Source organism: Parasteatoda tepidariorum, chromosome 4 (genome assembly GCF_982258835.1).
Source record: "Parasteatoda tepidariorum strain Cologne lab strain chromosome 4, Ptep-v5.0, whole genome shotgun sequence".
NCBI lineage: Eukaryota > Metazoa > Arthropoda > Arachnida > Araneae > Theridiidae > Parasteatoda > Parasteatoda tepidariorum.
The window spans coordinates 33,928,250-33,955,777 of NC_141758.1; the positions used below are offsets into that span (position 1 = coordinate 33,928,250).

At 30.8% G+C, this 27,528-nt stretch overlaps 1 protein-coding gene across 1 annotated transcript in view; it reads right to left on the reverse strand.

Annotated features, from left to right (window-relative positions):
• LOC107439718 (prolyl 4-hydroxylase subunit alpha-1) overlaps positions 1–20,318 on the reverse strand; it is a 40,393-nt gene extending 20,075 nt beyond the window's left edge. The window contains exons 1-5 of the mRNA XM_087160899.1: positions 20,152–20,318; positions 15,395–15,598; positions 13,160–13,311; positions 6,697–6,861; positions 1,648–1,808 (exon numbers count right to left, since the gene is read on the reverse strand). Of these exons, the coding sequence (XP_087017025.1) occupies positions 1,648–1,808; positions 6,697–6,861; positions 13,160–13,311; positions 15,395–15,585 (669 nt within the window). The 5' untranslated portion in view covers positions 15,586–15,598; positions 20,152–20,318. The remainder of the gene's footprint in view (positions 1–1,647; positions 1,809–6,696; positions 6,862–13,159; positions 13,312–15,394; positions 15,599–20,151) is intronic.
• Positions 20,319–27,528: the final 7,210 nt, after the last annotated feature.

A 27,528-nucleotide genomic window follows, 5' to 3' on the forward strand; every position in this document is an offset into this window, starting at 1 on the left:
ACCTTACCCGGACCAAGGATAGAACCCCAGACCAGCAACATTGAAGGATAAAGCACTACCGCTTAGCCACCAGGCTTCATGCAAATTTAGTAAAAATGCAAAATTATATGAATACATGAATAACATTATGTACTCAAGAAAATACAGACAAAGAAAATATAGATAAATTAAATTGAGAAAGCCATGTATTCAATAATTTATGTCTTCAATTTATACATAATGATATGAATACATAATAACATAAATTCATAATTATATGAACACTTAAATAACATTAAGTATTCATGAAAAACCTACTTCATACTACTAACCTACTAAACGTACTTCACATACAGAATACATGATGCACTCATTTAATACATTATAGTAAAGAAATGAATAATGTTTATACATCATAAAAACTACGCATAATTAAATAAATACATGATTACTTCCATGTAATTAAGAAAAAATAGACCTGCTTCGTAAGCTATGTATTCCATAATTTGATTGAACAAAAACTATTACGAAGAAATGAATTAAATGCACACATAATAGTATAAAAACGTAATTATATGATTGCATGAATAACATTCAAGAAAATATAGAGCAAATCGCAACTGAATGGAATAAGTAATGTATTCTATAATTTTATTAGTCAATTTATACATAATAATATAAATACATAATAACATAAATTCATATTTATATGAACTTATGAATGTTATTAGGTATTCATGAAAATATAAACCTACTCCATCCGGCTGAATAAGCCTATAATTTGATTTATTCACTTAGTACATTATATTAAAAAATGAATAATGTTTATACATAATAGCAACTACGCCATAATTAAATGAATACATGATAAATTTTACGTAATCACGAAAATATAGATCTGCTTCGTTAGCTATGTATTCCTTAACTTGATTGAATATATAATATTAATAAGAAATAAATTAAATGTGTGCAAAATAGTACAAATACAAAATTTTATGATTGCATGAAGGACATTCAAGAAAATATAGACTGAATCGTAAGTGGAACAAGTCATGTATTCTATAAATTTATGCATTTAATTTATACATAATAATATAAATACATATTAATATAAATACATAATAATATAAATATATAATAATATAAATATACATAATAATACAAACACATAATAACATAAATTCATAATTACATGAATATTTGAATATTATTAAGTATTCACGAAAATATGAACCTACTTCATAGACTGAATAAGCCTATAACTTGATGTATTCAATTAGTATATAATATTAAAAAACGAATAATATTTATACATAATAACAACTAAGGCATAATTTAATGAATGCATGATTAGTATTACGTATGTAAAAAAATATAGGCTTGATTTGTAAGCTATGTATTCCTTAACCTGATATATAATATTACGAATGAATGAATTATATGCATGCATAATAGTATAAATGCAAAATTATATGAATAATAACAACATATACTCCAACATATACTATTTTTTACGCTCAGTAAGCTATGTATTCCATAATTTTATGTACTTTATGATAGTACATAATAATGTGAATACATGAATAATATGTATACATGAATAATATGGATACATGAATAATATGGATACATGAACAATATTATGTATTCAAAAATATATTGACCTACTTCGTAAGCTGAGTATGCCATGTATTCTAAAACTACTAATTTATCAATCTCGTGTATCTCTTCTTCGTCTAGTCGGTTCAAAGCTTCATTCATCCACATTAACGAGAAATTAGACCAATGTATGGTGTATGCGTGCTTTCCCACTTCATAGCAATCTGCAGCTATTGAAAAAGCAATATTTAATGTTAAAGGAGGACACGCTGTGGTAATTTATAATTACATAATGAAGACAGATATGAAATAAGTACATTGCAAAAAGCTGCAATTGGAAATAAATTTTTGTTTTAGCTAAACACAAAATATAAAGTTTTTAGCTGAAACAAAAGCACATTTTGTCTAAATCGTTTCTTTTTCAATTTTCTTAGTCACTTGCATTAATCCGTAGCAATAAAATAACTAGAAATTTTTTAAATATTCAGTAAAAAATATATATACGTAATGACGATTAAATATGTAAATATGCAAATATGTAAAGAAAAAATTGTGATCACATTATTACGATCACTTTTTATCTACTAGTAAATTTTTTTACTTAGATAGAATTGTTTAAACGTCACAACATATCAAGCCAAGAGTTGGAAAAACTGCATTAATTGATGTTTATGCTCCTGTCGTCTGCTGAGGCTGGATTGGTTATCAAAATAAATGCACAGTGGTGAAAATAAAAAGGGTGGTAACAAGTTAGGGTGAACAAACAAATACAAAATCTCAGCATGAAAAACAATCAACTCCATGAAGCTCCAAAATTATCGTTAGAGCTAGGCAAAACTCTACCTAATTGCTATTAACAACCGTTAAAAATTTATAATAGTTATAAAAGTAGAAAATTTTTCGCAAAAATATATTATGACGTCTGAAAATGGAGCATTCGACAAGTTTTGAAATCAATAGTATGCTGATGTGTATGCTGATATATATATATATATATATATATATATATATATATATATATATATATATATATATATATATATATATATATATATATATATATATATATATATATATATATATATATATATATATATATATATATATATATATATATATATATATATATATATATATATATATATATATATATATATATATATATCTGAAATGTAACTACAGTTCATCAAAGTAAATTGTAGACAAAATACAAATTATTTTGTCTGCTTACAAAAAATGCATTTCTTTTGTCATTATTATACAGATAAAATTAAAAGGAGCGTGCAAATTTTTTCCGTCTTCTAAAAGCGGAATTTATTTTTATATATTTTTATATCTAAGCATTTAGCGGAAAATATTTTTAAAAAATTCTTCAAAAGAATTCTTCAATATCTTATATATATATATATATATATATATATATATATATATATATATATATATATATATATATATATATATATATATATATATATATATATATATATATATATATATATATATATATATATATATATATATATATATATATATTGAAGATATTGAAAAATTCTTTTGAGGACAGAAATAATCTGCAATTTTTCTTTAGAAAATCTGTAGTTTTTTTTTTTTTTAAATATTTTCCGCTAAATGCTTACATATAAAAATATATAAAAATAAATTCAGTTTTTTGAAGACGGAAGAAATTAATACTTTCCTTTCAATTTTATCTGTATAACAACTGCAAAAATTCGATTATTCTGCGAAATTTTGTAAGTTGGCAAAATAATCTGCATTTTGTCTATAATTTAATTTGCAGGTAAGATTTTCACATCAATAAATTCGCACAGCATTTTTAAAACTTTTACAGATTGAACTGCAATTTTATGACTTATATTTGATGCTACAGTCTAATTCAATTTTTTAATGCCTCATTCTCTAATATTGCAGTTATATTTTCCATAAGATGTAAAACAAAATTGGATTGCACCTATTTGTCCCTGTTTTTAGCTCCTGTATAATACTCATATGCTGAAACCAACCAACATAACTTCTAGAAAAATTCGAAAATTAAAGATAAATAAAATTAAATCGAAAATTAAAGTAAAATTAAAGATAAATAAAATTTTCAATAATTTCCAACATCCTCATAAAAGACTTGTCAGTACTTTTTTTACATAAAAAAAACAAGCAAACAATAATCGCAATGAGTTATAAAACCCAATTGTATCAATTATCTAGTTTTACTCAGAAGAAATGTAATCACGAGGTTATGCAATGAAATTTCTTATGAAGTAATGAATAAGTTTTATTAATTTTAGATAAATAAGATCAATTTTTTATGGAGCTATGAACATTTTTAAACCAATCTCATTTTAGTAAATACCATTTAATACGTTAAACAAATATGTTTTTGAAATGTGGAACGGAATTTGATAAATGCTAAAAGAAAAAGAAAACACATAAAGTTATTATTTTATCTTCTAAATACGAACATTAATAATAGCAAAGTTTCCTAAACTCTGAGATTCTAAATTTAAAATTCGAAAAGCAATATTTTGTGAATTTCATGCAACCAAACTTAATTTTAAAAAAATCAAAATAAAAAATAATATTTTTAAAAACCACGTTTTTGTAGTGGAGAATAATAATTAAAAAATAAAAATTTGAAAAACGAAAAACGTAGAACGCATGAAATATATAACAGTAATGTTATATTAGTGTTTGTATGTGTGCTCATGAGGATATGTGTATGTATATCTGTAATTGTAATTGTACCTGAATGTGGATGTGTATGTGGAATATGTTTGTGTATATGCATGTGTATGTGGATGTATATGTGGATGTGCATGTGTATGAGTAAGAAAATGTGTATATGTATGTGCATATGCACTGTTATTGTATTTCATGCTCCCCACGTTTTTCGTTTTTCAAATTTTTATTTTTTAATTATTATTCTCCACTACGAAAACGTGGTTTTTAAAAATATTATTTTTTATTTTAATTTTTTTGTAATCACTTCCAAAATCTCAATTTTTTCACTCACTGTACACAAAACTTTTCAACTGACATGTGACACTAATTTGAAATAATCGAATCGACAACAATCGTGAAAAAATTCAATTTTCTTTAATTTTAATTTTATTTGACATTGTATGTCTTCTTTCTCTTCATTTTCATGCATGGTCATCTAATTCTGAACTATGTGCCAAATTTGAAGTCTGTAGCTAGTCGGAAAGTTAGTTTAAAATCGATTGCAAAATTCCACCCGAGCAGACATACACGAAGGCAAGATAATATAAACGTGGTAAAAAGGCATCTAATACAAAATATCTGTTAATGTGGCTCGAAGCTTCGAAACAACAGTTCGAAAGTCAAACTTCGAATATTTTGCTTAAAATTTATGATTTTTTTTTCAAAATTTATTATTTATCACTATTTTTTCGCTCATAAAATCTTTCGAAATGTATTAAAAGAAATATTGATGTTTTTAACCATATCCTTTTTTGTTTGCATTTGCGACGTACTTTTGAAACTGAAAGATTACTGTTTTCGATTTTTCGTTTACCGTATCTCATAGACGAATTATAGGTTAGAGTAACTTTGTTGTCAGGCTAATCGTAGTTTATTATTTTTTTAATTCATGTAACGCAAATACTGATTTTTTCCATCAGAAACTCCTCCAAGAAGGTTAAGTTTGTCCCAATGCTTGTTCCAAGAGTTCTCTTGTCATCTTGGTTCGATTTAAAATTAAAAGACTACGGAGTTGAACATTGGTAGTCGCAATTTCAAAACTTTCAACGTCGATTGTGAAATAAAATAAAATATATACTGGGAAAATTATGAGGGGAGGAAATTTATTCTTTCTTTTTCGATATCGATTTCTTAATGTCAACAGTTTCTTAGACTTTCAACTGTATTCAGAAAAAAATTAAAATACTATAAAAGTATTTTACCATATGTATCAAAGAGCTAAATATTATAAAATTTATTATTCTTAATACAATAATTAAAAAATAATAATCTAGTTTAATTCGTTGAGTTTTTTTTAAAAACTTTTTTTTCCCATTTTTATTAGCTTACTTCTTTCTAACAAGGGAAACTAGGGAAGTGTGACTCGCCAATTTTGAACTAAACTGGTGGGATGTATGCCTTATGAGGAATAATTTTACGGGGCAACATTCGTTTCGGCCCATAGAAGGTCCTGTGAGAAATAAAAAATAATTCAATATATAGAAAAATCGTTATTTTATTACTTCAATGCAGACTATTAGTTATTGTAATTGTCTCATAATCTAATTAATTTGTAATTAATTGGGTAATTAATTAATTTGCTAATTAATAAATTAACTAACATTCGTTTTGGCCCATAGAAGGTCCTGTGAGAGATATAAAATAATTCAATATATAGAAAAATCGGTATTTTATTACTTCAATGCAGACTATTAGTTATTGTAATTGTCTCATAATCCAATTAATTTGTAATTAATTGGATAATTAATTAATTTGCTAATTAATAAATTAATCAGAAAATTAACAATTAATTAATTGTTAATTAATTATTAATAACTAATTGATTTGCAATTAAATACTCCAATTAATTTGGAAAGTTTTTTGAAAAAAAAAAATTTAAAAAATTCGGTGTAAATTTTTTTTTTTTTTTAAATTAACCTAACACGTTTTTCAGAAAAACTACAGACATATAAAATTTTCGAAATCAATTTTGACAATAAATATGCATTATATAGTACGTGAAAGTACCACAAAATTAATTGGAGTATGAGACAATTACAATAACTAATAGTCTGCATTGAAGTAATAAAATACCGATTTTTCTACATATTGAATTATTTTTTATCTCTCACAGGACCTTCTATGGGCCGAAACGAATGTTGCCCCCTAAAATTATTCCTCATAAGGCATACATCCCACTAGTTTATTTCAAAATTGGCGAGTCACACTTCCCTAGTTTCCCTTGTAAGTTACATATTTCTAAGTAAAAATGTCATTTTTGGACATTATTTAAAGAGTGGATCTCAAGAGGATAAGGTTTTGAATCCTGGTGCTGAGTACCTTACATAAGAGTTCAATAATTTAAGTGAAAATAAGCGAATTAAAAAAAGAGATACAGACACTTACCCGTCATTTCTGGAGATTTGTATAAGCCTTTTATATCACCATTAGCTAGAGTAGTGGCGTCCAATAAATAAAATTGCTGCAATCTCATCAAGGCTTCTGCGGCCCCTTCAAAATCCTCTCGGTTCGGAAAAAGACTTTTTCGCAAAAGAAGGTAAGTCAGTGCCTCTAAGACACAGAGAAATATTGAGATATAAATGAATTTGATGGCAACAGTATGAAAAATAGTAGGGAGTCCTTTATTAAGCATTTTAAATCTCAAAAATTGCAACCCAAAATTAACAATTTTATCTCTTTAGTCTCGAATGTCGTATTTGACCAGCATCCAAGTGATACCCTATGTGTTCGAACGTCGTATTTAACCCATATCCACGAGATGCCATCTCCTTACGAGTCCTGATTTAGTCGGCATACACGTGATGCTTTGTGTGTACGAGTGCCATACATTGCCGGTTTCCACACGATGCTGTGTGTGTTCGAGCGATAATTTAGCCTGCACCCAAGCGATGTCTTGTGTGTACCAGCTGCATATTTAGGTTGTATTCACGAGATGTTCTGTGTGTATGAGTACCGTATTTAACCAAATCCACTCGATACGTTGTGTGTACGAGTCCCGTATACAGCCGTTTGATAGCCGGCCGAATTTGCTTCTAATAGCCTGAGACTAATATCAATCGCCCAATAATGGAAACACTAATAAAAGTATATTTTGAATGAGCTTAATATGCAACAGGTTAAGCGTGCCTAACGTTTAGGAGTGTAGTATTTATTAGGTACATAAGTAAAATATTTATAACTAGGAGGCTTCGCCCCCTGCTCGTTGGCGCTCGCTAACCCTCGGAACTGCTTTCGTAGTTCATTTCGGATTGCATCGCAATCCGATGCTCGCTTTGCTCGCTCATTGGATACGTTCTTAACGTCTAGCTTTTGTATACTTTTTTGAACACTGAAGTACCGAAAACTTTTCACTGTAGAAAATTCTAAACCAGTGCATTTCAATATTAATTTGAAATTGAAAACAGTTTGCATATTTTTCTTAATCACACTATTCTAAATTTCAGTTGTTGAGAAAAGTAACTTTTGTAAGTTTTGTTTTAAAGTCTTTCCCACCAGAGGGCTAAAACCATGTGTTGTAAAACAATATGAATTAGTACTGAACGCCGGATGTAAAGCAAGATAATTTTGTGAGAAAGTTTTTGATAATTCGGTGAGAATTCACCCGATTAGATATATGAAACTCACTACGTGCTCTTGCGCGCCGAAGCCTATCAATTAAAACGTATTAGCGTTTTATATAATATAGATTAGCCATATGATGCTCACTACGTTCTCTTGCGCGCCGAATCCTATCAATTAAAAACGAAAACTGTTGCCAACGCGAGAAAAGAAATATCATCGGTTTTATTGATACATACGTATTAGCGTTTTATATAATATAGATACTTCACATGCATTCAGTGGCGTAGCTACCTAGGGGCTAGGCGGGGCAGTGCCCCGGGGCCCTCAAGCTCAGGGGGCCCTCGAATCCTTACCAGAAATCTCGATCGAACTGAAGTTTTGGAAATTTCTCCCATTTTCAAAATAAATATGACAGGTTGCAACCCCACTTTAATCATGACAACTCAGTTGAGAGAAATTCAAAAGTTATGCCTAGGGAATTTCCCTAAATTCTTTCTGTAGGTTGGCAGTGTTGTCAATTTGACGGATAGTGATATGTGCGTTTTATTATTCATCGATGTGCGCTTTATTGTGAATTCGAGTTAAGATTTTTTTTTCGAGAACGGTTAAAAAATTAATGCTGTATCAGGAGTAAGTAAGCAAATGTCAATAAAATTTTTTGTACTGGTCAATATAGTGGTTCAATTTTATTTGATTTTACCACTCATATTGATGTCCGTTAAGTCAATAAATCGTGTCAAATCTATAGATTTCGGCTACAGCTCATTGTATAACGCGAAATATCGTGAAAAAATGCAATTCACCTGCAGTAGGTACATTAATTCAGGTCCGCTGGCAGGAGATCGTTCATGGTCTCTGTAATGCTTTTCCTATCCAATAAATAAGCAGACCAGATTTTTAAAACAATAAAACTTAACTTTATTTAAAAAGAAGAGAAATAGGCATTGTTTTCCAGTAAGAGCTTCCAGCTCTTAGAATACCCTATTATATGAAGCATACATCTACCTTTCTCTCTCTTGCATCCTTCCGACAGGGTGACAAAATGCTCCAAGTGCGCCTTCAAAGGTCGCCAAACAGTTGCCAACCATTACAGCTTCCACCGTTAAATGTGCTAACACTAATGGGGATAATTTTTTTCCCGGGGATTCCCCAACGACACTTGTAGCGTATCATTGTGTTTCTCTTTCCTTTTATTTTACTTTTAACGTCGTCAGTGAACAGTGACTACCTACCTACTCGAGCACAATCTAATATTGTATTGTTTAAATAAATTAGAAAACTAAAATCATGGATAAAAAGAAGAAACCCAGTGGTGCATTTAAACGCAAACAACGCCAAGAAAGAGAAGATAGTAAACAAAAATTGCCCAAAATTGACAAGTTTTTTAGTCAGCCTTCTGCAAGTACATCTGGCCAAAATATTTCTTTTGATAGTGACTCAAATAATGTGGTAACTGCAGTGTTGGTTAAGAAGCCTACTGAAGAAGATTCGACAATTATTGCAGTTGGAGATACCTCCGCCGCCGATCATGTGGACGTGAATGATGTTTGCATGACACACATAAGAGCGGAGGGTTTGGAGGAACCATAGACCTCTACATTTTTGGAAAATGTGTACGACAAATCTTCTTATTACTTGGGAAACTTCACGAACAAGATATTAAGTGATAGCGAAAAAGGGGCTTTTACAGCCTTCAGGACCTTTTCCAACAGACATCAACCAGAACAATAGGTGTTTTTCAAAATCGTACTACGTTTCGTATTCTAAATACGGGCCAGTTAATCGTTTTTGGTTGTGTTATTCCAAAATACTAGACGCTGCCTATTGTCAACCCTGCTGGTTATTTGCTTCACAAAGGAATAATGCTTGGTGTACGGGAATTCGAGATTGGAAGCATTTATCAGGAAGAATTAAACTACACAGTTGTTCGAGTGGCCATTCGGAAGCATGTGCTGTGTATGAATTTCGGAAGGAAAAAAAACGATACTAATACTATCGACAAGGAACTTGAAAATGAAATTCGCAAAGAAACATCATTTTGGAAAATGGTTCTTCAAAGGTTATTCGATATCATACTTACCCTAGCAAAGAGTTCTTTGGCTTTGAGAGGATTTTCAAGAAGACTTACGTCAGAAAGGATACCACGGAAATTTTCTGTCCTTTGTAGAGCTTGTCGCTCGATATGATCACATTTTGCGGCAAGTTTTGGATATGCCCAAAGGTAATAATAATTATTTCTAAGTTTTTTTTATCGTTTTATTTTCTTTATAATTATTAACTGTTTAATATCAGGACTTTTTTGAAATTGTGTTTTTTTATGTTTTTAGGATCTACAAGATATCTGAGTGTAACAATTCAAAATGAAATGATTGAGAGCTTGGGGACCAAACTCGAAACCCATCTGCTAGAACAAATTAGAGGGTCACCGTTTCTTGCCATCACAATGGATACGACACAGGACATATCGAAGGTAGATCAGCTAAGCATTGTTGTGAGGTATGCAGTAATAACCAGATCGGAAAATGGACAGTCAATTGATATAGAAGTAAAAGAATTGTTTCTAGGCTTTTAAGCAGCCATCAAACACGGCGCAGTAGATTTAGTCAATCAAGTGACAACATTATTTATTGACAAAAATAGTGATTTAAAAAAATGTGTGGGGCAAGGCTATGATGGAGCCAGTGTGATGAGTGGTGTGTATAATGGTGTACAAAAACATATTAAGGATATCCAGCCTAACGCAGAGTACGTACATTGTGCCACTCATAATTTAAATTTGATGATAAATGATGCTGTAAGCAGTTGTGTGGAAATACAGATTTTTTTCGCAACGTTGCAAGACTTGTATATCTTTTTCGGAAACAGCATCAAACGTTGGGATCCACTGTCAAAATTCACTGGCGAATCGGACACCACTCTAAAGAAAAATAAATCCGACTAGATGGTCCAGTAGAGTCAATACGATATCTGCAATAAAACTTCGTTATTTTGATATTATCAAAGCATTATCAAAAATAGTTCTAAAGAGTCCTAATAAAGATGAGCGTAGTGAAGCAGAGAGTAGTAAAACAAAAATGCTAAATTTCGAGTTCGTGTTGCTTTGCGAATTCATGCACAGTGTATTGAACGACATCAATTATGCATCCAAAACTGTACAAAAATGCGACATCAATTTGGGCGAGGCGAGTAAAGTTTTAGCAGAGACCAAAGTAAAGTTGCAAATTTATAGAAATGATTTCGAATTATTCAAGTGCAAAGCTAGTGAAACTGCAGGAAAATATGGTATTGATACCCATTTTCAAGAAAAAAGGCAAAGAAAAGTTAAAAAACATTTTGATGAATTAGCTGCTGATCACCGATTTCCAAACCGAGAAAAAATATTTAAAATTGAGATTTTCAATAATGTACTAGACACAGCAATTAGATACCGTTTTATTGGTATGAGTGCAGTCTGTCATATATTCGATTTTCTAACAGCAACATTTTTATTACATGTTGATGAAGCAACTTTATTACAAAAGTGTGACGAATTCCAAAGAAAATATTCAGATATAATAGGCTCTAGTTTTTCACTTTAATTTATTAATATTTACCACCTAGTTTTACCTTCACTAACTCAAGCATGGACTGTTCACCGATTATGTAAGGAAATAATGAGCAAATATGGAGTGCTAGAATGAGACCTAACGGAAGTATTTACAGCAATGTTATTATTCTTTACAATTCCTGTCACTTCTGCAGCAGCTGAAAGGTCATTTAGCAAATTAAAAAAAATAAAAAAATATTCAAGAAATAATATGGGTCAAACTCGACTCCGACATTTATCGCTAATAGCAATTGAAAACAAAACCGCATCAAGCCTGGATTTAAACGAAGTCATTGATACTTTTGCGAAAACTGAAGCTAGGAAAAAATTGTAAATATTATTGCTATTTAGTCAGTTGGTAGGCCCGACCTTAATATAATAAACCCTTGAATCTTCTCTATTTCTTTTTATTAGCCAAACCTACACCAAGTATTAATTGTAATTTATGTTGTTACTGTTTAATATTTTTATTACCTGCCCTGCAGTGCGCAAAAAAGAGCTTACGTAGCTTAGCATTTTTAAAGTATTTGTATATTTCACATTTTTATTTGATAAAACCTAATCAGTTTACATAGCAGTGGGGCCCCATTTTTTAATTTGCCCCAGGGCCCTTGGCTACCTAGCTACGCCACTGCATGCATTTCGCGGAACGTTGCACCGTTCATTTCACACAGACCACCTTTTGTGATATCTAAATACCGATATCATTCTTCCGCTGCCATTCGACAACGCAGAGTAGATGAAGAGGCAATAGCCGCAAGGCAAATACGTCAAACAATACTTACATCGAGTTTCGAAATTCTAATTTTAAAATGAAAGATAAACAGAAATTTGTAGTTTTTTCATTAAAATATCGACCCCACTTTTTCATTTTATAATTATCGTACGTGCCCTGCATATACCTTAAGAAATGAGATTAATTGCAGGAAATGAAATTTGTTATATATTTTCAATCTTAAACTGATTAATTTAAAAAAACGATCAGCACATTTTGATAGCTATGCAAAAACATATATGCAATTAAAAAACATATAATTTTCACTTCAACGTTTAAAAATTACTTTTGTTGTACTTAATTTGTTACATAAGCCCTCTACTGTCTTTTATATGGTCAATTCATAACGTGGCTTAGGTTGTTGCAGAATGATTCATTGGTGAATGGGTGCATTAATTAAAGAAACCATATTTAATAACAAACAAATTTAATAAAAAAACAATAAAAATATATGATACGAAATGGGGCCATCCAATTCAATCCATTGCCTGCCACATAAGTGATTACAGAATTATTGTGAGTGATTACAACGCCCTCTTCTGGTCAGGCAGAAATTCGAAACATAGGTTAACTTCTGATATTATGCAAGTGTATTTTTAACACATAACATAGTGGTAAAAAAAAGGCTTTCCAAAGCATTTTACTATTTAAAATAATATTCGATAACAACTGCAGACAACAAGGCCCGATTTTAGCAATCACAGAAGATAGACAGACAGGTGGTCATTTTACAGAACTTTTGCACCCCATTATTATATAGGGTAAATTCGGTTCTTGAAAATATAGCCCAAGTTAGACAGTTGGTCTACTTAGCAGGTTTTTTGTACCAATTCTTAAGTTTTCCCGGGTGTACGAGAAACATGAATAAACAAAAAGTTGAAAATAGTAAACACATTCTGAAAAACAAATGATGACTTATTAATTACCTCGGCTCTTAGAATTATCAATCAATTTCATCGTAGTGTTCCAGTCTGAAGACAACTGCTTTACCAACAGAAATGCATTCACCGGATTGGATAAAAAAGTTACGCTGTCATTTTTCGCTGCATTATGCAGGTTAGCATACATTTGATTCAACCTAAATATAAATCTTTTTTTATTTACAGTGAACAACCACAGATTTTTTATTTCAGATTAATACGATATGCTAAATAATACAAAATTTCAGCACTCAGTTTTACTAGGCCAACTTGAAACGAGCCAGATCTAAAAGTAGCGATATTTTTAATCTTGAAAAAGAATTTTCACTCTATTTAGTATAAACTATGCGTTACCATAATTGTTGAATATACTGTAGCTCCCGACGACGATGAAACATTGACTAAGTCTCACGAGTATTATAGAAAACGATAAATTTATAATATGGTAATATCACGATCAATATTGACAATTCTAAACATTAAATATGATAATAACGAGAGTATCACTTATAACGATAAATCTCGAATATGATGTTATAATAAATGTTGCTATATTTTATTTAGAAAGTTGAAACATTGTTCAATGTAAAAATAATTCAAATTAGATAAATTGGAAAAACTTTCACAATATATAGAGAAGCATCATTATTTTGTGACGATGTGTAGCGATATTAATTGACCAAACAAAGGTTCGATTGAATTTGTTTGGCCTAGATAAGTTGTTACGCTTTAAGATTTTATACTATAGCACATTTCTAATAGGTTTAACGAATTACATGTCATTTATTTGAATTCAAATTTATTTTAATGACCTAGAATTTACTAAAAAGATGTAATTTTCTTTTAAAAAAAGTTGTTATATGGATTTGAATGATTGTTTTGAATTCTTAGAATTTTGTGTATTTGCAATGTACCTAAGTTAGTAGCGAGCGAAGCCAGCTTGGTTTGCGAAGCAAACCATATAAGATTGCGTAGCAATTTTCGGGGGTTGGCGAGCGTTAGCGAGCAGGGGGCGCAGCCCTCTAGTTAGTCTAAAATGTTTTGATCTGTTCATTCGTATTGAAGAAGCAGCCATACCACGAGAGAAACTTATCAACGCTGATCCAGTTTCCCCTCCATAACTAATTTAAAATTATGAGTACAGAAAGAGTGTGTTCAAACAAACCTAGAGTAGGCCAAACGCTTAAAAAAAATTCAATCGCTGTACTTTTTTATAGAGTTAAATTATTTAAAAATAAAATCAACTTACAAGCAAATTATTTGAAGAGAACTTCCCATTGCAAAATCCTAAGTTATCCTCTCATAATTTGTTTTTATTTCGATGTTTAGAAAATTTCGTTTCAGCATCTTTAACTTAACATGGCTTACTCTAGGTTTACCAGAACTAATTGTTTTATACTATAACTTTAAATTATAAATTATTTATGGAGATGAAGGAAAATTTTCAATGAAAAGTTTCTTGTATGGTCTAGCGCCTTCTTAAGCCCTTGACATACGAAGACGTCTGGGAGACATTTGTTTCTTATGTCAAAACAATAATTGACGTGTCTCAGAAGTTTTCAACACAGAGAAGCTATCTTGCTCCGGACAGCAAGTAAATATTTTAAAGTGATAGTTTATCAATTGTGATTCTTGGTTTAATAAATTCAATGTAGTAGATTTTTATCCACCACTGTTTCTAAATAATTTATAGGCTTATACAATTCACCACTTTGTTAAAGTTATGTCAAACTATACCTGTTACAAAGCAAGCAAAAATACTAAAATATTTTCAGGATTTAGTTCGTAGTTATTTACCGTTTTTTATATCATTATTTTGGAGTGTCCGGAGCAGTTGGCATCTCTGTGCATAATTCCGTTGCGAGTTGTTGTTTACGGTGCAATCAAAAATCATTTCTATATCAAGAAATGATATGTCAAGTGATTAATAGAGGTTGCTTCTTGTTTTGTCTTGCTTTTGGTGCGTGGGCCGCGAAGCTGCCCCTATCCCATTCATCGTGGAGTATTTGTCATTTTGTTTGGTTTCGTTGAGGTTAGCAGGCAATGTGATTGGTAATAGCGGTTTCTGGAAATTGCTGAATTCTTAAAAGCAAATATTTTTGAATTTTTAGTTGTTTCAAGCTGCTACCCGCTGTATGAGCCAATGGGTTAGGTGGTGTTATGTAATTTTTCCAATAAAATATTTGTGGTCAAATAATCCACATTAAAATGTTCAAAAGTAATAAATAAATTTTGACTTACTTCTTTAATTTATTTAGCCTCTTCTCTTCCAATTTAATATACTTGTCTAAAGACTCCACAAGTATTTTCTCAGTACTCAGCAAATTCTCCACGTCAGCCATGGAAGTGAATACTTCACAACTGATATTATTGTACAAACATAGAAATATTAAGCCAATACCCACCGACAACAATTTGAAGCACATCTCCATATTGTAAAAGTACCTATGAAAGAACAAAACAATGTCATATTATACATCATTTGGCAAAATGCAAAATTAACTCCACAAGCCACAGAGATAAAAATGGTGTTTAAAAATGTGTTTATTAACCCTTTCGCGCCGACTGTCACAAATACGTGCCAGCATAAAACCGTATCAACCAGGGTAAAAAGATAAAACTGGTAATCAAAGTAATTCTATAGCAGTTTATTTGTGGGCGGAGTTATAATTGCTTGATTTATTTAATTCACCATTATTTTGTTCAAAATAAAACTATTTAGTTATACTTTGAATTAACATTGATTATAATATATGATTATACTAACAATAATTAAAGAAAAAGCAAAGTAAGTCTGTCAAATTATAAACGACTACTTTTAAGTTACTGTTTTTTATTAAATTACATCCTGATTCTGATTTTGTACAAATGCTTTTCTGAATCACCCGTCCCCTAGGGGTTAATCACAATTTTTTTTTCACCCGAATAAAACCTAATGTGCTTTCAACTTCTTGTATTATTTACTACAAGGGAAATATGCAGACTGAGAGGTTAGAGTTCGCCTTTCAATGAGGTTAACAGGTTTGAATTCCGGCAATGGCTGGTCGGTACGGATTCCGCACCCGACTCTTCCCGACCTCAAAGCTGACGTAAAATATCCTCTGTGGTAGACGAATCACAGGTTAGAGTCCCCTTGCCATCAGGCTAACCGTAGGAAGTTTTCGTGATTTTCCTCTCCAAATAACTCAAATACGTGCTAGTTCCATCAAAAAGTCCAACACGAATGCAAAATTTCTCTCAATACTTGATACAGGAGTTTCCTTGCCTTCTGGAGTTCAAATTCTGCATTCTGGAGAAGTATTTCAAATGATTGCAGAAGTTGAAAAAATGTATTAGAGAAAGTGAAATAACCAAAACCAGTGAAAACATTAGCGGAAGGTCTTAGGAACAATAAGGAGCTTTCTGTACTCAAACTAACTAACAAAGAATAAACAAAATCTGATATTAATGTCGAAGATTTATTGCTCAAATTACGAAAAAATTATTGCGTTCAAAACAAAATTTACAGATATTTTTAAAATAGTAAATATGATCTGTTTTTTATTCTTTAACACCGTAAAAATGTTCCCTCGAAGTAGATAAATGTTTTGCCCTCAAATTTCTTAGGATCATTTTAAATTTATTTGTTTTTAAGTGTATTGTTCCTTAAACAATTTTTATACATTTTCAAATCATTATTTGATATTTTAAGATGAACTGCATTTATCGTTTTACTGCATCGATTGTTCGTAATGAATGATTCCATGAAAAACGATCAATCGTGGTTCTACAGAAGTTGTAAAGAAAATAAGACAAAATTCAATCACTTAAGTTAGTGACGAACACTTTTTTTTCATAAAGTAGATATTCTTATGTGAGAACTGTGACCAGGCAATGTAGGTGACTAGTCCCCCTAAACGTCCAAGTGGTATCTTAAAAGATGATCCGGGAATTCATTAGTTCTTTTCAACTCATCCATTAATTAAAGAAAAGCATATAAAAATATACATGTCCAAAGCAGTTTATGTCTCTGCAGTAGCTCCATGGATTCCTTAGTTCTTTTAAACTCACTATCCATTAATTAAAGAGAGGCGGATCAAAAATTGATATGTCTATATCAATTATGTCTTCTCTATCTCAGTGGAGCTATTAGTTTTTTTTTAATATTTACATTATTCGTTAATTAAAGAAATGCATATCGAAAACAGACGTGTCCATAGCAGCTTATGTCTTCACACTAGCTGCGTGGACTCATTAGTTCTTTTAAGCTCATTATCCAGTAATTAAAGAGAGGCATATCAAAAATTGATATGTCTATAACAATTATGTCTTTTCTCTAACTCAGTGGAGTCATTAGTTCTTTTAAACTCATTATCCGTTAATTAAAGAAAGGCATATCAAAAATGGATATGCCTATATCAATTATGTTTTCTCTCTAGCTCAGTGGAGTTATTAGTTCTTTTAAACTCATTATCCATTAATTAAAGAGAGGCATATCAAAAATTGATATGTCTATAACAATTATGTCTTTTCTCTAACTCAATGGAGTCATTAGTTCTTTTAAACTCATTATCCGTTAATTAAAGAAAGGCATATCAAAAATGGATATGCCTATATCAATTATGTTTTCTCTCTAGCTCAGTGGAGTTATTGGTTCTTTTAAACTCATTATCCATTAATTAAAGAGAGGCATATCAAAAATTGATATGTCTATAACAATTATGTCTTTTCTCTAACTCAATGGAGTCATTAGTTCTTTTAAACTCATTATCCGTTAATTAAAGAAAGGCATATCAAAAGTAAATATGCCTATATCAATTATGTCTTCTCTCTAACTCAGTGGACTCATTAGTTCTTTTAAACTCATTATCCATTAATTAAAGAGAGGCATATCAAAAATTGATATGTCTATAACAATTATGTCTTCTCTCTAGCTCAGTGGAGTTATTAATTCTTTTAAACTTATTATTCGTTAATTAAAGAAAGGCATATCAAAATTTACTGTTAAAATATATAAGCAGATTTACTCAACACTGTCCTTAAAAAAGACGAACAAATATAGTCTTAAGCAAGCAAAAATTAAAAAGCTACTTTTCAACCACCTTGCTTTTTAATTTGCAACTTAGCAATCTTATGTTTTGTCTTGTAACTACTCACTCTTACAAGACAAGACAAAACAGCCGATTATTTCATCACCTTTTTTTTTTTTTAACAAAATATATCAAATTTTATGTTTTGTTCTGAATTTTGGGTTTGGCCATTATCTGTTGCATTTTATGTAATCTGTCTCTTGTTTTTTTGCTTAAGTTCTCATTGCAGGATGAATGGGGAAAAGGCCGTTATTCGTCTCAGGAGCCCAGGCAGACCATAAATTTGGTTTTCTAATATATTAAATAACTAAAGCAGAAGTTTACATAATAAATAATAGATTAGTCTACGTATAAATTTTTCGAGCTTTTTACGTAAAAACAAATAAATGCATTTTTGCAACAGTAGTCTTTGGATTAATCTTGATGAGCAAAACAATCATAGAATATTTAAATAATATTGAAATCTCGATTCGGTTCAGAATCTCCCAGTTGTCTTATTATAAAACCAAATCAGCAACATGAAAAATATATATTCAAAATTTTATCACAAATAACGTACCACTTTTAATACAAATGCTAGTTTATTTATATTTATTACCTATTCAATTATCATTAGTGCTCCACATCTATCTCTTTAATGCTGAGATCAAACCAGTAAAACACGTTAAATACCTCGGCGTCACGATCTCATATAACTTGAGCTGGAGTACTCATATAAACGACATAATCAAAGTCTTCCTGCATAAAAATTCAAAGCTTGATCTAGCAAATAAAAGAACTATCTATATACAAGCGATTCGCCAATTCTTACGTATGCTTGCCCAGCCCTCACTACTATAAGCAACAACCTAAAAAAGAAGCTATCTACAACCGAAGGTAAATTTTTACGCACAATGACTGGCGCCCCAAGGGCGATTAGCAATAGATTACTCAGAAAAGACTTAAACATTGATGATATCAATTGCTTTATAGCTAAATTGACCACAAAATTTTACAGCGACGCAAAAAACATGCACCACATCAGATTTCAATAAATTGTTCGATATTGATATAATCCGTGATAATTCGAATTTCAGCCCAATTACCGCCTTTTTATGCTCAGACTGCATACTATCAAAATACTATTAACTTTATCATACAACTCTACTCAAGTGGATCTCCCCATTCCAAAGATGATTTTCCCTTCAACTAAAGATTTGCTTCTTTAAGGACTTGACTTGTTGTTACAACATACTACAACTTCAAAGATATTTAGGACCTCCTAGAATACGACAAAACAGAATCGATGAATCGGTTAGTGGCGCTTCGCGCCAAACGCCGAGATAACCCCAATATCCAGCATTAGCATTAGTGTATTCACTTTAACATTTTTCTTTAGGTAAAGGGCCACTCCGGCCTTAGGCACATTCTTAAGTTCAATGCGCAAACCAAGTGTAATAATGATTGTATTCACAGGTTTCCAACATTCCGCCCTGTGTGTTTAAAATGTATTTCAGTGGTAGCTAAGATTTCATTTTAAGTATATTTTCATTTATCTAATTTATTTTCCAATCAACCATCCGAAATGATTTAAATATTCATATGCAACGACACTGAGTTCCAGTTCCTTCGTGGTAAGGATTTTAAAATATTGGCAAAATTACCGAAAACTCAGAAATCTTTGATTTTTAAAAGTCTACCACTCCATAAAATATTTCACAAAAAACATAGTAGTTGCCAGACCTGCAAAACACCGTTAAATCATTTAAACGTAGCTCTTAACTTAACAGCGCTTCTCATTAGTTACATACTACTGTTAGTCCAGTGGGTAGACGGTTAAGAGTTTAGTAAACAAAAGATTATCAGCCAGATTAAGTTTCTTCACTTTTTATTAATTTTGAGATCATTCATTTGATAAGAAAGCATGAATTGTATCCAGAAATTACTTACCTATTTTATATAGTTATCCGATACTTATAAACAACCAGTACACTTTAGAGAATTTAAACTTTTCAAAAGCACATATTCACAAAAAAAAATCAATCCAGACAATAGCAATAAAGCTTAATCCTAAAAGAAAAACTAGACCATAAAATAAATGATATCAAGTTACGACCAGGTGCAAGCACTAAAAGCATTTTATAGGATTATCATCTTCCAATGAAAAATGAACAAAAGCCGAGATTATTTTCTACACGCATCTTAAAAATCTCTGTTGTACCTATTTTAACGAACTGGAAAATCAATCTAATCAATAAAATAAATAAACTCAGCTCAAATATTTTTCATAAATGTAGATATGTTTAACACGTTAAATGCCATGGCGGTCACCGGCACTGAGTTTGTTCGTAGCTCCACGAGGGTCACCGGTGACCGGCGAAGCCAAGATTAATAGAAACCCACAATTCGAGTAAATTTTTAATATTTTTATATTATTATCGTTACTAAAAATGGTTTGAAGAAATTAATGGAATGTAGAACACACAAAAGTAGTTTTATTTATATATGTTACCGGCAAAGTATGAAACACCGGCATCATATAGAATGCCTAGGCCAGGGATGGCGAACCAAGGGCACGCGCGCCATTTATGGCACGCCACATAATATTTTGGGCACGCCACCGATCACGAAGTTCACTGTGAAGCAATTTACCAATTGAATTAAAATTCACAAAAACTAACATACAAAATTAAAAAATTATTAACAAAAAAAATTACAATTAATGCCAAAAAACAATTAATTACCATAAAAAACAAGCTAACAATAAATAACAAAAAAAAAATTAACAGACCTGCTTAAAATAACATCTTACAACCTAATTAAGTTATTTGTCACCTAATCTGCAACAAGAGAAGTCACACTGATGTTACTTTAAGTTGAATTAAGCGTATAACTGAGACATTGCGAAATGTATTCTTTTTCATAGTAAATAAAGAGTTTCGAGTTGATAGTATTTAGTGTTATTATTTTCCCAATAATCATGAAGTCAAAACTGTTTGACGGCACGTCTGTGACCAAATTAAAAATTTTTTTAGAAAAAATGGCACGTTGGTGCATAAAGGTTCGCCCCCCCGGGCCTAGGCATTGTATAGAATATCGGATGTTTTTAGACAAAGTATGAAATTTGAGAAGTATTACATACTTTCCCTAGGCATTGTATAAAATTCCTAGGCATTCTATAGAATGCCAAATGCTATTTAGGCAAAGTGTGAAATAAACGTCCTGATGAGGTTATTATGTAAATGATGTGCATGTTACTGTGAATGGCCGAAATCGGTGGTTGTTGACTTTCACCGAGGAATGCTGACAATCACATAGTCGCTTTGGTGAATGTCTGAAATATTTATTACATCCGATTTGATATTAATTCATTCGTGGATATAATTACATTTATTCGATATTTTAATACTTACTGACCATAGATTAGAAGAAACATCAGTGTTTGGAGTATCGGGCAAATGTATACCGGGCAATGGCACTTGACCTTAAAAAAACATCAGTGTGGGATATACCGGGCAAATGTATACCGGGCAATGGCACTTAACTAGACCTAGTATGACTAGACCTTTGTTGAATGTCAAAAATATATTCTAGGCCTAGTGCCACTACCCGTTATACATTTGCCCGGTATATCCTACACTGATATTTTTTTAAGGTCAAGTGCCATTGCCCGGTATACATTTGCCCGATACTCCAAACACTGATGTTTCTTCTAATCTATTGTCAGTAAGTATAAAATATCGAATAAATGTAATCTATCGTCAGTAAGTATTAAAATATTGAATAAATGTAATCTATCGTCAGTAAGTATTAAAATATCGAATAAATGTAATTATATCCATGAATAAATTAATATAAAATCGGGTGACGTTTTGAATTTGTCATTTTTGAATGACATTTTGACGAATTTGAATGACATTTTGTATTTTATACTTTACCGGTTTCTCATTTGGCATTCTATAGAATGCCGAGGCAATGTGTGAAATATAAATCATTTCATACTTTGCCGGCTAATTTTAGGCATTCTATACAATGTCGGATTTCATACTTTGACGGTAACATGTACACAGAGATGCCAACTTGCTCCGGACAGCGAATGAACATTTTCAAGTGGTAGTTTTTAAATTGCGATTGTACTTTCTTGACAAACTTCCGAATTTTATTTTATGTAGTTTCTGCAGGATCGCAATAAAACCAGTCAATAATTGTTACAATAATAAAAAATATAATAAATAATTTTAATTAATAAGTAACATAACAAGCTTTAACGAAACTATAAGCTGATAATAAGTAATGGAATAAAAGTGTTAAGTTTGATCAAATTAATAAGTTAATAATGAGTAACATAATAAACATGGTAAGTTTTAATTAAATTTGTCAAGTCAGAAAAGGACAGTTATCTGTTTTTTCACAATCAATATTTAAAATTACTTTCATGTAACAAAATAAATATTTTTTTAAAGAGTAAATGCATTCAAATAATGTGCAAATGTGTTACATATTTTGTAATTTTGAATAGTTATTATTTTACTTAAAAGGTTTTTTTTTAAAAACTGTAAGTAACTTTTATAGTCACACCATTTTGGTGCTACTGAAACAATATATAGGCGAAATGCTAACCAGCTAGCAGTTTTTCCGCTTTAGCCTATATGAATTGAATGACTCGCATTTCCACATTGCTTACCACCTGCTAGTATATACAGTTCAGCGGCTTTACATTTCCTGTGTTTATTTTTGAAAACATAAATGGTACTAGTTTTTTTTAACTGCTAACTAATGTTATTAGCACTAGAAAGACTGAAACTTAATATATACCTATATTGCCCAAAAGCAGTCAAAAGACTGGATTGTGAAAGAATAACTAATGTGTAAAGAAATTTGTTCAAAATTAATTTTTTATATTATTTACAGTTATATAACAAGTTATATTATTTACAGTTATATAACAAGCATTAACAATAAAAAAAATTATATGTTGTGCAAAAAGTCCCAAATTCTAAGAAATTACGTCATTATATACATCATTGTTTTTCTAATTGAAATTAAAAAGCTGTCAAAATGACTTCCTCGCGTAGTCTAGTCTTAAACTTGCTTATAAATAATTCAAAATATGAGATGGAATATGACAAACTAAGATTAACATGAGGGAGATAAATTCTTAGACCATCACAGATTTTAGACACTACTACTAAGTGATAATGCGAGCTCTTGAAATATATCGACTTTTGCCGTCTAAAAAGTTTTTTTTAAGGAAATGAAGCCTATGCATTGACAATCAATTTGAAATAATATTTTTCAAATTGCGACTAAATAATTATGTAAGTAGCATGTATTAAAGTATCTCCATAGACAATTACATTGGAATCACATTTTTCAAATAACAACTAAGTAAGCAGGCTTAAAAAAAAACGTCCCACAACATCATTACAATATGTTTGCTACTTTTTTTTCAGTGTTTTTTTTTTTTTTTTTTGATGCATCGCCTATTATGTTTCAACACTCAAACTCCTAAATTCTATTTACTGAGTAGCAACTTTTGTTAATTATAAGATTTCACTAAATTCCTTGAGGCATTCTGGTGTTGCCATGGATCGCCACCAAGCCTACCTTTTTGAATCCTCCTTTTTTGCTGAGGGGTCACGTGCGCGCACTTAGAGTCTAGAGTATTCTCCGGATGCCCCCTGACGGTGGCGGGACGGGGACAAGCTTTGATCCCACAACAGCTCGTTGTGGACCAGAGAAGTCATGGAGGTTAAAGCTAAACAATTTCCATACTAACCGCTCGGTTACGGCAATGTAGTCAGTATGGCACACTGGCGGCCTTTATTTTGCCTACAAGCTGATACCGATCGAAGTTAAGTTAGGTTGGCTTCAAATGTCGCCTAGGGATCGAATCCCAGTTCACCATAATGACTGTTTAGTGTTTTAACCACTGAGCCATTTGAGAAGTATATTTGGGTTAAATTCTCAAAACTGATAGATTTTTTTAAATATTAAATTAATTTCTTTTAAAGATAAGGTGAAATTTGTAAAAAGTTTAGTTGGAGTATAATTAAACTATTGCAACAAAAAAAAAATAGTGGGTGGAGTTAAGAAGAAGTTAAACTTCGTAACCTGCGACGTTAATTGTAGAAGAATCAGCAGTCGTAGAAGGATCACTAGTTCTATTCAACAACTCTTTTTCCTGTTCCGCTCGCTTCCGTGCTCTGTAATAACGGTAATATTGTGCATTTTTCCCTCGTGGACCTCTTGAACAAGTGGAAGTGCTTGTGGTTGCCTCATCGTCTCGCCATGGAAAATGTATTTGTTGTTGTAGTTCATTTACGTCGCGCTAGAGCTGCACAATGGGCTATTGGCGACGGTATGGGAAACATCCTTGAGGATGATCCGAAGACATGCCATCACAATTTTGATCCTCTGCAGAGGGGATGACACCCCTGTTTCGGTAGCCTGACGACCTGCGCACTGCGAAGTCGTGCACTTTACGGTAGAACAGTTTAACGAGGACCAATACCGCACATCCTCGGTCCCTACGCAGACTAATCCAAATGGTCACCCACCCGCACACTGACCGCAGCCCGTGATGCTTGACTTCGGTGATCTTGCTGGGAACCGTCTCTTAACGATCAGTCCACTGCGGGACGAAAATGTATTTGTATTAATAATGTACACTACCGGTCAAAAGTTCGCGAAAATTTTGAAATCTACAAAGAAAAGGTCTAAATTCAAATGTTCATAGAACTGCGAAAAATCATTCAAATTGGATGAAAATTTGATATGTTCTAAAGTGAACCCTCTACAGTTAGTTACATATGATCAAATTGCAATACCTCGTTTTATGCGAACTGAATCCAGCTTTTTATCATGGATTGTTTTTATGGTGAAAAAATGTGTTTAGTTTGAACACTTGCCAAACTTGCAAAAAATATTTTTTGCACTTTCTGTTAATGGAAAATAGTTATTAGAACCGTTCTATGTAAGCCCTCAAAATTTCAGATCGATTTGATTTTGACGAAGTTATGGAATATTGAAAAACATGTGTACTTTTCTCGATTTTTGAGCATTCCACATATGCAGTCTTTTGGTCTATACATCTTCTACCAAAGGATTTTTTAATTTTAATGTTTTCTATATTTTCAAATAAATAATATTTATTATAATACAAATATTCTTATGCATTATTGTATTTAGTAGTGCTTATACATATTGTTTATATTTATTGCTTATATGTATTAGTTTTGTTATGATATTTTTACTTTACATTAAATTAAAATAAAAAGTTATAACAATAATTACATAAATAATTCTTAAAAAATAATAACAATAGCATAAAAAATTTGCATTTTTACTAAATTATTTTATTTACAACCGGTCAAATATTTAACATATTCTTATTCGTATTTTGTAATTAAATAAATTAACATTTAAATCTTAGTTTCCTCAAACCATTCACCTTTTGATATTATTATAGCCTTACATATGCGTGGCATTCGTTCAAACAAACCATTATTCGCATCAAGTGATATAGAGTTCCATTCCTGTTGTAAAATGCCCCATAACTGCAATTTATAACTAATCGTTGCAGGAACAAACAAATTTTAGATGAAATGTGACATCTATGAGATATTGTTTTAATTATATTCATAATAAATTCTTTGTAATAACAATAATTACAATAATGATTAAGAATATTTTTTTTCTAATAAATATTAATTACTTGAAAATATAGAAAACATTAAAATTAAAAAGTTCTTTGGTTGAAGATGTATAGACCAAAAGACTGCATAGGTGGAATGCTCAAAAATCGAGAAAAGTACACATGTTTTTCAAAATTCTATAACTTCGTCAAAAAGAATCAAATCGATATGAAATTTTGAAGGCTTATATAGAACGGTTCAAATAACTATTTTCCATTAAGAAAAAGTACAAAAAAAATTTTGTGCAAGTTTGGCAAGTGTTCAAACTAAACAAATTTTTCACCATAAAAACAATCCATGATGAAAAGCTAAATTCAGTTCGCAAAAAACAAAGTATTGCAATTTGATCATATGTAACTAAATGTAGAGGGTTCACTTTAGTACATACCAAATTTTCATGCAATTTGAATGATTTTTCGCAGCTCTATGAACATTTGAATTAAGACCTTTTCTTTGCAGAATTCAAAATTTTCGCAAACTTTTGACCGGTAGTATATGTGAATGCGTCATAATGTAATTTCAGAAGAAAAAAAACCTAACAATCAATTGATATTCACAAGAGACGTACCTTGACATGACCTTAAATCAGTCGCATTGTACGTGGGATTATTTTCACTCGTTTTTTACAATTGTTATCCACTAAGTTTGAAAATAAAAAATACTACCCTTTTAAATTATATGTGTATCAAATCAAACTAAAATATTTATAGAAAAACAATACATTTATGACTTTTATTATTTTTATCATAGTGAGAACCAAAACAATATGGAAATGAATGAGGGAAAACTGAATCCTACCACGTGATATCCCGGCCAATGAAAATGTAGCGTTAAACGTTTAACGCAACCTTGTTGGAAGTCGCATAAGAAGTATAATTTCAAAAAAAATTTTTTTTTGGTAACGTGTATTAATTGCACTCAGTTTAAACATTAAGTAAATAATGGAAAAGAAGTATTGTTGGATTTACAAAAATTCCAAATATCTAACAACAATCAAAACCTAAAATTTTTTTTTAAAATATAATTTCCAAATGTGACAAATGACAATAGATCATTGTTAATAAAATCATTGTTAGTCAATTTAACAATATAGTTCTTCCAGTTACATCAAAACTTCGTAAGACTTATTTACGCTTATCAACTTCTCTAAAAGTTATCTGCAACCATGCTCAACATTTTTCTGGTCCAACAACCTGGTGAAAAATGTAAGTGTAATATTTCTCTATCTTATCAATGGAACTCCAGTACATTAGTTATAAAACTACACTATTATAAAATTATACGACATAATGAATTAAAGAGCAATATAATATAATAAAGTAAAATTCTGAATGGAAAGTTTTTGTTTTATTTAAAAAAAAATCTGTTGTAGTTAAAACAATTTAGACTAAAAAACTTTTTAAAATTTATTTTTGTAAGGGTTATGATGTGTTTAAGAAAACCGTGAGCACTAGTGGGTAAATGAATAGCGACACTATTTGTAATACGTATCTTCGATAACGGCATACTTTAAAATAAATTCTGCCATGTTTGTCATAATGGAAGCAATAAAAATATTATAGTGAAGATCAGAAGTTATTATTTATGGGAGGGAAAAGGGAAAAATATAATGAAAATTAGGTGAATCATT